Below are 12,571 nucleotides of genomic sequence, written 5' to 3' on the forward strand. Positions count from 1 at the left end.
TCGGAAAGGCCCGGTACTAGCGCAGGGCAGAAGGGGCATGTGCCCCGGGCGGCAGATTTCAAGGGGCGGCAACCGTGCCGCCCCTTGAAATCTGCTGCCCGGCTGTACATTTGAAAGTCAATTAAAAATTTAATTTTAATTAATTGAATAAAGTAAAATAATTAAGTTAAGTAAATAAATATTTCTAATTAAATTATTTAAAAATAAATATTAATTTATAAATTATTATAAACAATAATATTAATAAAGTTCTTAATAGCAAACATAAGGTGTGAAACATTAAACTACCCCATCTCAAGAAATAGCTTAATGATGTATTAAATTTTTAGGGATGGGGATGAGGGTCGGCAAATTGATCATTGGCCCCCTCCCCTTAAAAAAATCCTAATTCCGGCCCTGCCCTGGATGTAACTTCTCCTTCACTTGCACTGTTAAGATAAAACTGATCCCTTGCAATTTTTTGGGCCAGTTGTCCCCTTTAAAGGAGATAACGCAAGCGCAATTTTTGAGATCTGAATGTCTACGTTATTTTTTAAAACCTTACAAGTAATTTATAAAAAGTGTCACAGCTTTCTTCCCCATTGACCATAAAACTTCGAGAAAACCTCTTTGGATCGTAAGATTTGAGATCCCTTTGGATCCAAAGGGAGCAAAGGGGAAGGGAGTGTGATGTCCCTTGCACATTACACGTTTTCGCCTGTGCAGGAAAATATTGCATTGTTTTAAATCGTGCACGGCTGAAACTCTAGTGTGAAAGTGTATTTGATTACGTGGATCACTAAGCAGAAAGACGATACAGTAGCCGTCTGGCCCCAGTGGCACTGGACAGCAACAATGCAGCTACAAATCGTGCCCGTGTTTTAACTGCACAATGTGAAAGATCTTGTAAACATCTTTAGTGGATTAATAGAAAAAGGCCCGTGCAATTTTTTCTATTAGTCCACTATAGATTCTATTAGGTATGGGATAGATAGTTCTATAGGGCACAGGAAAAAACGTGTAATGTGCAAGGAGCGTGAGGGTTTAACAACCAGTGGCGCAGCAAGGGGGGGGTTTTGGGGGATAACCCCCCCCCCCCCCCAGAGCTCAGAGAAATTTTAAATTTTAATCCATTTTACTTAATAGGATTGATATTACTATTAGAATAGTGTAAGGTTTAATAAAATATCCCTCAGAAAGCCGTAAAACTTGCCATTTTGAACCATTTATCTTAAAACTCCGAAATTTATTCATCTCGCACCCACTACTTATCCAGCTGGGTATTCCGCACCACACACACGTCGGTATTAGTTGCACCTAAACCCCTCCCAGCCTTAATTCCTAGCTGCACCCCTGTAAACGACTCTTTCTTTCCTATAGTCTTCATCCAAGTGGGCAATTGTGATTCTAGATTTCAAGTGTAGTGAAGTTTCAAGTTGTAATTTCATCTTCCTCCTGTCATAGCTAACATATTTTATGAATATTTTATTTTTCTTGATCAATTCAAATTTTTAGTGTTTTCAGTGATTTGCTTATATTAATCCACATGGTCACAAAAACTAAAGTTCGAGAATGATGCGAATGGAATCTGAAAATCATTTAATACTCAGCCAAATGCAGGATATTCATTTCAATTTTCAATGTAAACGGCATTTAATGAAAAAAACACACCGCTGAAAAATTCAAGGGATGCCTATGCAGAGATAGCCGATTTTGGATTGAATAATTGGAGCAGTGTTGAACTGGAAATAGTCTGACGCCCACTGGCAATGAGTTGGAAATGACTGAGCACTCTAATATCCAAGGTGGTGGTCATTTGCCTTCGATTTTGATACAGCTGATGCTTATTCCTACAAGAAAATTACAGATGATCGGCTCAAAAAGCTAAAAATATAGTGATTAATAATTTTTTAAACGCTATTTCTTAAGAGTAAATCATACTCCATTTCTCCCCAATAATAATAGCAGAAATTCATTGATACTTAAGAAAATATAGATTAAGGTCGATGATTCGTGCGAACAGTGAGGAACAATGAATTTGAACTGCCGCAACAAAATGGGACTAAGTCACGTGACCATCCTTTATTCTCCATCCATCTCTATAAGGTTTAGGTTGGAACAATTGAATCATGGGAAAACAATTGAGCAACGTTAAGCGCAGCCATTGTCTGCATTGGCTCCTGTAGATCTTTTCCATTGGGAGAGAGACAAATAGAAAATGTCTCCGTTGAGTGCATTAAGACGTGAAGCTTTAGGTAGAACGTTATTATCTCTTTACCTTAGAAATGCGTCATCTAGAAAAGCCATCCTTCCTCGGTGCATTTCAACTGGGAACAAAAGTAGTGATACTGCAACTGTGAAGCAGGATGTGTCTGCGGTTCAAGACACAGGCACAACGAAGGTAATTTTTCCGGCGATCGTTTGACTGATGTATTGAAATTTATTTTTTCTTTTTGATGTTCACGATGTGCACTTATTGTGCTCATCTTTAGTATCATTAATTCTCCACTATGGTCGTAGCCTAAGTCTTGTCTGCATGTTTGTACTATTTTATCCCAGCGTCCATAATGCTTTTAGGAATGAATTTATATTTACAAGGAAATTTGAGTGGAAATGCCGATGTTTATAACGTTATACGCCAAACGAGGCCGTAATAGTGAAGTTGGTATTAGTCTTGCAGTAGGCCGTGTTGAATTTAAGCATTTTAAGTTGAGCATTGCTGTATACGAATGTCGATGCCCGTTGTGTTCTCTTAGTAATAAGTTTTGAACGTTACTTTCCGCGGTGTTACGGTCCATAATCGACTTTGAAACGTGCAGTAATTTTTGCCTGCGCAATTCCAATTTTTCAATCTTTAAGTGGAATACTGGCACGGTGCGGTGTTGTGGCTGAACAAAAAGGCCAGCCAAAAAATCCCTAACTATTTTGCCTGAAGTGCTCTTCCTTGCCGATACTTTTTTTTCTTTCCCCATTTCAGACATTTAAATACTAAATAAACTCCGCTTTTGGGGCCGACCAACTTAGTAATGTTTTAATCCTCATCTACTTAGAATCTACCCCTTGCGAACGTACGCCTTTAAGATTTATGTTTTGAAATGTGATGATGCAAATATTCTATTGTGATTGCGTGGAGATTATAGTAAATAGTTTTTATTTTTCTTCTCTGCGAGTATAAGTTGGTAAGAATTAGAATTTTGGGATGTTCTTTTTGCACAAATCTACTGATCATTATCATATTTTGTGCGAAAAGATGAGTAGATCAGAGCAATGATATACATTCCTCTGATCTTCTTACATGATATATGTATTAGAGTTCCTGCTGCCAACACTAGAAGTAGACATATATTTGATACTCCATTCTCATACAGCAACTGGGTGAAATATCTACCTACTTACCGTGCAATGCGTGTCTGCAATCAATGAAGTGATAAGTTCGATTTTTTTAAATTCTTCATTAAAACCTTTTAAAAATTTGGTGTGCAAAGACTAGTTATAGGAGTTTTATGTATGGGTTGTTTCCTACTCTCATTATACCTTTTATTGTATTTTTTCTCTTTTACTTTGTATTTTGCACTAGGGCTCCTTGCCCATCAATGAAAATATTATTATTCTTATTATTATACTTTGCTGTGCTCTCTTCTGCTGTAGCATGAGTGCCCTGGTAGTTTAAGACATGGGTCTGATATATGCAATGATTTGGGATGTTAGTTCATTCAAGGCTATTTTTTTCTGGAAATGCATCTATCATTGGTTTAAAAAGAATTATCACTATATGACTTAAACTAGACATTTATGTGGGTTTTGTAATGGTATTATATACAGTGCTGTAGTTGGGCCGGTACGGCGTACCCCCTAAAATCCAAACTTGTTATAAGCGTACCAGTTAAAATACCTATTTAAATCTGTAAAAAATAGCCCTACTTTAAATTTTCCAATGGGTGTTAGAAAGAAAAATCGGAAATTATAATTTACCTGTTCAGAGTTATCTCGTGGCACAACTTGGAACTAATATAAGAGTTGGAGTTTGACATTTCAATCGCGGCCGGATGTATAATACATGTTCAGCTGTTGGAAAATTTTGGTGAGTACCGCCTAAATTTTTTTCCCAACTACAGCACTGATTATATATGATATTCAGCCTATTATTTTTTAAACCAGGCTGTTTATTTAAAAAAAAACTTTGGGAGAGTTGCAAATTGAATTGTGTAATTCTCTACTTAGTCCTGAAAGAGGCTTCTTTTCGAATGACCAAATACCATTAGATTTAAAAGTTGAAGAATGCCATTGTGGAGGGAATAGTCTGGATGGCCAGTAGTCGTAATTATATCAATCTATCCTTCGGATTTCCACAAGAACTATATAGGAATGCTCATATTGCTAACAATCTTTCTCTTTAATAGTTTTAAGTGTAATGGGGGTTAAGGGATAGAAGAGCTTGTGAAAAATTTATGTAGAAAACATAGCAACCAACATGATATGGCGGTGTTGATGTCAGCATTGTTAATGATAACATTTTCACCAGTGTATAACCAACTTGGTGATTCAACCCTAGGTTATTTTTGTTAAATTATTGTTTAGGTGATAAATTGCATTTTTGACTAGCATCAGGGGTGTAAAGAAAGTCCTGCAGAAGATAAGCCTCCATTCTTGACTTAAAGTATTCTTGTATTTTTCATGTATGAAGGTATATATCTTGTTCATGTGTGAATCTCTTTGAAGGAAAAGCTTCGATTCGCCAAATATGCTTTTAGACTCTCATTAAGTGGTTGATCTATAAGCCTGAAACAAGGGTGTGAGTTATGGCTAATGTAACCTCAGTTGTGAATATGGTAAGGTAATTTAGAATGATGCCGTGCCAAAGTGGAGTGGGAAAAATTGGCTGTAAGGGAACCTGGAACCCATGGCATTGGATGCTGCTTCTTTTAAAATACGCACACTGTAATCCATTCCAACTCATGGAGAGATTCCACACGTGTGGCTGTGTACAAAATTATTGTGTAATGCAGTGTGTTGAAAGATTTATTCAGTTTTCTTATGTCCAATAAATTCTAGAGGGAAATCCTGCTCCATATCCAGCATCACTATGTTTCTCTTGTAGAAAATTGGAGTGCAATATGAGATTAACGCAGACGAACAATGATGTGTATTTCCTGGGAAAACTTTAAACACAGGTGAAGTGATTGGTTGAGCTTGTCTTTAAAATTAATTGGAAATTAATATTTTTGTCAGAGAAAAGCCATGGGATTTGACTTGGGGAGTCTTGTAACAACAGGGGACATACTGGTGAGTGTAATCAGCTAACATTAGGGAAATTAGGTGATGGTCAGGGAAAAACTTCAGAGGTGCAGCAAAGAGATGGAAGTGGTGGTTGAACGCAGGGAGCATTGATGCATTCAAGGTGGCTGTTTTGTTGCCGTCCTGTCCGAATGGTTAGGGCACGAAGATTACAAAAGAGGATCCTCAAGTCGTCCTCCATATTTGTCGTCACTCACTGCACATTTAAATGTTTTTACAGAGGTCACCGCTCGTGCTGCTGAAAGACAAATTGATCAGAGTTTCATGGGGAAATAAGGTATAATAAGGGGCGTGATCCAAAATTTACATTCACAATGACATGATTTATCAAATTCATAATAACTTTTCAATACTATTCCTTGCAGTTAAAAACATTTTAAAGCAAAATATTGGAAAAAAGTGGATCGCATTGCACTCATCACCGGGCTACAGACATCTTTGAAAGCTGATTAAAGTGCGACCGAAGTGGCAACAGAAATCAGCCTTCTATGGGATATAATTGGGCCTCCTCTATGCAGTCCCCTCGGATAGGGATTGTGGAAAGTTGGCCACATTTGACTTCATATCATAATATACCTTGCTGCATTTGTCCATAAAATGACGAATGATTTGCCATTGGTATGAAGTCAGCAAAATTTTTAAAATGTGGACTGGGAATCAGGGAAATAGAAAATGTAAAGGTTGTATGAACCCTAAACAGCTCATATGTATAATGCGGATACTCAATACGTCCTCTCAATACAAGTGTGTGATTGCATAAGTGCAGGGATGGCGACTTACAAAAATTATTGGGGGGGCCCGAACCGGGGATCTTGACCCAGGATATTTTATAAGTACGTAGTGAGTTTTAAGTTTTTTTAAAGCATTTTAGAAGAGTCATATGATCAACATTAGGACCCTGATAACTCAAATCTCGATATCTGAACGCTCCGGGGAAAATCGGCTAGCCTGACACAGTTTTTCCTCATACCTATAACGAAATTTTGAGGGGGCTCGGGCCCCCTCAGGCCCCATGGAGTCAGTGCCGCTGCGTAAGCGAACACATATGTATCCATTAGATTATTGGAATCGTTGGCAGATGCATCTTTTAGTTGTTTGAGTGACTTTATTTATCAGCTTTTATATTATTACAATGCCATATATCATATCCCTTGTTTTCTTTGTATGAAAATAGGGAAGGAAGGAAATGTATTCATGGTTTAAATATGGAGTTAAATCAAACTAATGAAGAAGGAAATTTGACTTGGGATTGGGGACAGAAGGATATAATTGTTAACTTGCTGTGTATTTGTTCCACGTTGATCTATGCTGATAAATTGCTGGCAGTGAACAATTTTTTTTCATGTTTAATTTCTCATTTCAGAATTGGATGTCGTATGGATATGATATGGAAGATGAAAAAACTGACAGAAATGCTGCCAATTCATCTTTATTCTTTTCCATAACTGTGTGCATAGTTCTCGGAGGCTTCTTCTTCACCTATCAGCCAGATTACCAGTGAGTATGCATTGTGTATCCTTTTGGTTTGCAACCTGTGAAATGTTCATTCAATGGTTGATACTTATTGTTTTTCATAGGCCTTTCTGGTTTTTGTCTCCCTATCAAAAGGGATCTACCCATCATCATAGGAAAATATTTCATCAACAGAAACATGCTGTGAGAATCATAGTCCAGAAAGACTACAGATCTCTCAGCAATCCAATTTATCTGATTCCAAAATCTTTAATCGACTGACTTTTAGCTATTATGCATGTGAAAAATAATTTGTAGAACTGAAGTGATTACAGTTTTTTTCTGGATCACCTGAAAAGAGCAAAAAGTGATATCTAAATTTTTGTGGGAACCATGGTTGCTATGGGACCTTATGAATAAAATGGGCATTTTCCTACATGATGAGTTTTCAGCATGTATTAAAATTGAAAGTACCATCAATTTGTTAAAGCTCAAATTGAAAAAACATTAACGGCCGAGATTTATTATTCTTTGAAGAATACCAAACTGATAACTTGAAAAATAATTATTGATATTAACCCTTTTACTGCCAGCTCATTTCGGGTGGGATGTGCGAAGACTGCCAAGGCTAGTTTTCTGGAATTTGCTACATTTCAGACTTTCAAAAATATCGGCTAATTTATTTTATTTAATACACTTAGATTTTTCCCAATTCTTAAGATGTATTTATATCTTATGACAATAGATAGATTATGGGAGTTTATTTATATTACAGCCGTTGAAAAGGCCACAATCACGAAAAAAAAGTGAAATAAGTTGGGGTTTCTTGATAAATCGGCCCCTGGCAGTTTTCGCTCAACCAGCAAGGGCCAATATATCGGCCCGGTGCCAGTATAAAGGTTAATAATTGGAATACCGTGTTCTGGGGTAGCATATTTTTATACATGTTTCTTTATATGTATGATGGGTCTAATATCTTATTTATTGTAGGTGTATGAGATCCTTGTGGAAATTATATTGATTATAATCCTCCTTTATTTCAGACTGCGGGACTGGTCTCAGAGAGAAGCTTACCTTCAGTTGCGTCACCGAGAGCAGAATGGACTCCCTCTCATTGATCCAAATTACATCGACCCTGCCTCGATTGAGCTCCCATCAGATGAAGAGCTTGGAGAGACAGAAATCATTATTTAATTGTTTGACAGTTTTCTCTAATGTACATAGAAATTCCTCTTAATAATTCAAGTAATTTTGCTTAGTGTTGTACTGAAAAGGATTTTAAATAAAAGAAATCACTTGTTTATTCATCTTTAAATCTCTAAAATTTCTAACTTATACATGTTCTTTGCCGGTGTTTAGGTTTACTTTTTTAAATAGAAGATTTAAAAACCCCATTGTAGTGCTTACATTGAAAACCTCCGGGAATGGTGAAAGAAATTTCTTGAGGTTTCGGAGGCCCTTGTTGATTTCATCTCTCAATCGACCATTGAAAAACCTCTACAAATCCTGATGAGAACTCATCATAGCATTTACAAATCTGGACCTACTCCTTTTTATTAAGCATAAGAGGTAGCCTCTAGCCAGTGGGTAGGAAACCACTACATAACTAGGTATTCAAGATCCTCCTTCGAATTCTTTATGAATGGACAGGTGCAAAACATCTGCAAATTCTGTTGAGAACCTTATTGTAAGATTAGAGAAATCATGATCACAATTGTTAGATGCCCAGAGCATTTGAGAGGGATTCTTAAAGGTCTCGATGAGATCGTAAAACCTTCTAAAATTCTCTTTGAACCCTGGGAAATCTTTAACATAACCCATTGTTTTGCAATATGTTTTCCATAGAGGTTTTCATTGAGATATACAAAATCTCTCTCATCTCTTTGGAGAAACTTTCCAAAATATTTTATTTTCTTCTCATTTTCATCAGAGATCTAATCTAATTTTTCTTCTTAATATATCCTCCAGATAAGTTTCTTGTTCTTAGTCCATTCTAATTTGTAATTAGAATTGATTGAATTGAACACATTTGGACATCTCATTGCCTACCAAGGTGATGTGATGCTTGTTTACCTTTCACAATGTTTTACTGGGGTGAATCAATGCCATTGTTACTTCTTGTTTGCCTCTGCCATATTCTGTCAACCCTTTTTTCTTTTGTATTCAAACCTGAATGACATTACGAATTTATTTCTTTGAAAGGCATTAGATGTGGCAGCATGAACGTTCCTAAAATCTGGTCTCCAATTCTACCTTGGAATATCTTTTTTCAAGTTGACCTACAATCATTTTAGGCTCTCCATGATATCATGATAAATGTTGATACGTGGAGGCTCTTCAATTGTCAACATTGAAAAATGTAATCACTGTATACTAAATAACATAGCATGGGTGTACCCAGGATCATAACTAGGCGGCAAGCCATAGTCTGGGGGGAAGCCAAGTTGTGACATTTTAGCATGGACAAGGTGTATGAAAAAAACATTTAAAGAAAATTATAACAGGGCTTTATTAGTTTATGAGATTATTTCCTTGAAAAAATAGTTTTATTAGTTAAATGTCTTATAATAGTACATATCATTTTTTGTGGGTTTTAAGAAAATTTGTTGAATACTTAACACGTTGCGTACCGGGGTATTTAAATTCCTTTTAACCCTCTGTTCCGGCGGTTTTTTAAACATCACTCACTGAGCAACCCTTCCATTCGAAAAAATGCCATAACTTATTTAAAAATTAAAATTTTTTCATGCAATTTTGAATGCAATACTCACGAATAATTTCAGAATCTTTTTCTGGTGTGATACTCCATGAAACACTTTCCCTTGTGGAGTGGAATGCCGCAAGTTGAGCACACATATCTTGTCTCTTTTCTAATTTTTCTCATAGCGCACATTTTGCATCTTCTTGTGTGATATTTTTTCGTCCCCTTCCCCACAATAGGAACGAGATGGTGTTTGCTAAGGTCTCTCGATAAGCGCTGTGGGTGATCTCTTGAAGGGGCCCGTCCTGTTGGCTTATCATCGCAGTCATCGTCCGAGAATGATTCACTCGACTCCTGCCTACTCGCTGCCCACTCTTTGGCGGTCTGGAGCAAAAAGCCTTTGAATCGAATGCCATTATTTTTGTTTAGAGTTTTATAAACTCTGAAAGCATTAAAAAGAGCGCAATTTATTAGCCAAAGCACGACTTTCTTCGACAACACCTTTCATGCACTCATTGTATTTTAGAATACAAGTGGGTTTTCTGATTGCCTGTCCTGTAACCCGATCTTTTACCTTAGAGTTACCCATGCTAGCATTATGAACAGTGCTAATCATTCTTACTTCCCTCTTGTCTTTCCTAACCACTAGTAACACCTCACCTTTACGAGAGAGCGTGCTCTGTCCCTTTTTCAAAGTTTTTGCCTCGCTCTTCAACGTGGGAGGGAGTCCCCGATTTGGTCTTATGGTTCCACACACTCTTACTTTGTTATCTAAGAGCAGTTCTGCAATTTTCACACTATTATAATAGTTGTCTTGATAGACATGATGCCAAAGATTGAGATGTGGCTTCAAAAGAGACAAGATGGTTTGTTCTAATTTTTTCCCCTCGGCTGAATAAATTTCTAAATTACTAATGTAGCCAGAATCACTTTCACAAACCATTCGAACTAGTAAACCATATTTTACAATTTTTGCAGGATTATAGGTCTTGATTTTCAATCTTCCTCTCCATGGAATCATGGCTTCATCAAGTGACAATTCCTGCTTTGGTTTATACACATTTTGAAATTTTTCAACTAAGTATTCCAGGGTGGGTCTTATTTTATATAGTCTATCCGAAGTATCTGAGAATGCTTCGTTATCACTAAAATGCCACGCTTTCCATATCTGCTCAAATCTGTTTCTCGTCAGTAGCTCTCTAAATATTTTTGTTTCGATGAAAGGATCTGTACTCCAATACTCCTTCAGTGTATCTTTCCTCACTTGACCCATCAGAATCAAAATAGAAAAGAATTTTTTCATTTCAGCCATGGTTATGTTTGACCACTTCCCTGTTTTTGGCGATTCTTTGTATTTATGCTTATTTTGACAGTAATACAAATTGGATTGATGGCACATCATTTCAAAAAAATCATTACCAAGAAATAGTGAGACTACGTCAAGGATGTTAGTGGAATTTTCTGGTAATCGCTTCACTCCAGGTTGGCCCAAAAATTGCTCTAAATGTCTCTCAAAATCTATTTTTTCCCATGAAGTAGAACTTCCTGCCAAAGTAATGTCTTCATTTTCACTCGCATCGGAGTCACTTTCACTGATAACTAGAGGAATACGTTTTCTAGTTTTCATATTCACCACAACATCAGAATCGCTTTCACTTTCGTCATTATCTTCGTCATACCCTAATGGTACATCTGACAAATCATCAGCACACAAGTCTAACAAAATTTCTTCTTCATCCAAAGTGTTGTCCTTCCGATGTGATGCCATTATATGGAATATTCTTATGAGTGGTTTTTAGAGTACAAATGCGTGCAAACCTTCAAGCGAGAAAAACTTGACACCAAATGTTCTATTCACTTGGACTCAGGGAAACACCAACTGCTCTTGACACATTAGGAGAGGAAACTAACCCAGAGGCAAGAAACAAGTAAGAGAGCATCATCTCCCTCCATGGCATGGACGAAAAGAACTGGGGGCCTCATTGTGAGTCCCCCAGTTCCTTTTGTCGAGAATGTTTATGTTGACGGAGCAGAGCAGTCCAGTTGCTGAGAGTGCATCTCGAAGAAGCGGCGATGAAGATAAGGGTCAAACTCGCTAGATAAAACAAGGCCATGTGGATAAACTCTTTGGAAATAATAAGCCAAGTGTGTGGGGTAACTCAAGGAAAAAGATAAATAAGAAGCCAACGCTGGTAAGAAGAGGAACGCCGATTCTGGGCGGAGGTGTTGAGAATGGAAATATGTGCCTATTCGGGCGTAATGCCTTTGGTTTAAACATGGTTAAAAAGCTAATGTTTAGAATATAACTTTACCCAATCAAACTTAATGATGTACCGATTCATTATTAATAACGAACAACAACTGAAAACGTTCTAACGAATACGGATTGCACGCTTTAAAATTGTTTTGGTTGACGCGCCTAAATGACGAGAATCTTCGTCATCCGTCCGGAACGTTCGGGAAAAAAATGACGAGAATTCTCGCCATCCGTACGCAACGTGTTAATTAAAATTTCATTTCATTTCAGTACTGATTTGCTTGAAGACTTGCAATTTTTGCTTCTAGGAGGCCAGCTGCCCCCCCTGCCCCTCGCTGGGACACCCATGTAATATAGCCAAGAATATTTCAATGAAGTGAAAAGTTTGCTTGAAAACCATAATCGGAATTATGGCTATACATTATTGCGGATTTATTTCTGGGGGGCACAAGGAAGGCCATATCCAAGATTTTATTCTGGGGGGGGGGGGGGGCGCAAGGATACCCCATAATACAAAACGAACACAATGTTAACGGGACCATATTAAAAATCTTGCATGTTTTTTTAGGATCTCCATACTCGGCTTCATGGGCGTACCCCGCGAGGGGCAGGGGGGGCAGCTGCCCCCCAACTAGAAGCAAAAATAGCAGAAGTCTTTGATGAAGCGCTGTTATGATTTTCTTAAAATGTTGGTTTCATTCACCTTATCCATGCTAAAAAGTCACAACTTGGCTTGCACCCCCCCCTAGACCAATTTAAGCCCCCCTATTAGTAATGATCCTGGGTACGCCCTTGCTCGGCTTGTATGGAATGGAATCTCCGCATCAGGGTGAGTTATGTGGGCATTGAGTCGGTTTTGAAGGTGCACTCTCATATTCAGCATCATG

At 37.5% G+C, this 12,571-nt stretch overlaps 1 protein-coding gene across 1 annotated transcript; it reads left to right on the plus strand.

Moving 5' to 3' along the window:
- Window positions 1–2,105: 2,105 nt before the first annotated feature.
- On the plus strand, window positions 2,106–8,027 carry LOC124156745 (NADH dehydrogenase [ubiquinone] 1 beta subcomplex subunit 11, mitochondrial). Its single transcript, XM_046531326.1, has 3 exons — window positions 2,106–2,380; window positions 6,638–6,771; window positions 7,770–8,027. Exons 1-3 carry the CDS (start codon window positions 2,198–2,200, stop codon window positions 7,918–7,920), a joined length of 468 nt encoding a protein of 155 aa, XP_046387282.1. The 5' UTR covers window positions 2,106–2,197; the 3' UTR covers window positions 7,921–8,027.
- Window positions 8,028–12,571: the final 4,544 nt, after the last annotated feature.

The sequence above is a fragment of the Ischnura elegans genome, chromosome 1, assembly GCF_921293095.1.
Source record: "Ischnura elegans chromosome 1, ioIscEleg1.1, whole genome shotgun sequence".
Lineage (NCBI taxonomy): Eukaryota > Metazoa > Arthropoda > Insecta > Odonata > Coenagrionidae > Ischnura > Ischnura elegans.

Bases quoted from the DNA above. Each gene is read 5' to 3' on its own strand.
- LOC124156745 (XM_046531326.1), top strand. From the start codon at position 2,198: ATGTCTCCGTTGAGTGCATTAAGACGTGAAGCTTTAGGTAGAACGTTA. The intron at 2,381-6,637 runs GTAATTTTTCCG...TTCTCATTTCAG, and splicing joins AAGACACAGGCACAACGAAG to AATTGGATGTCGTATGGATA. The intron at 6,772-7,769 runs GTGAGTATGCAT...CCTTTATTTCAG, and splicing joins ACCTATCAGCCAGATTACCA to ACTGCGGGACTGGTCTCAGA.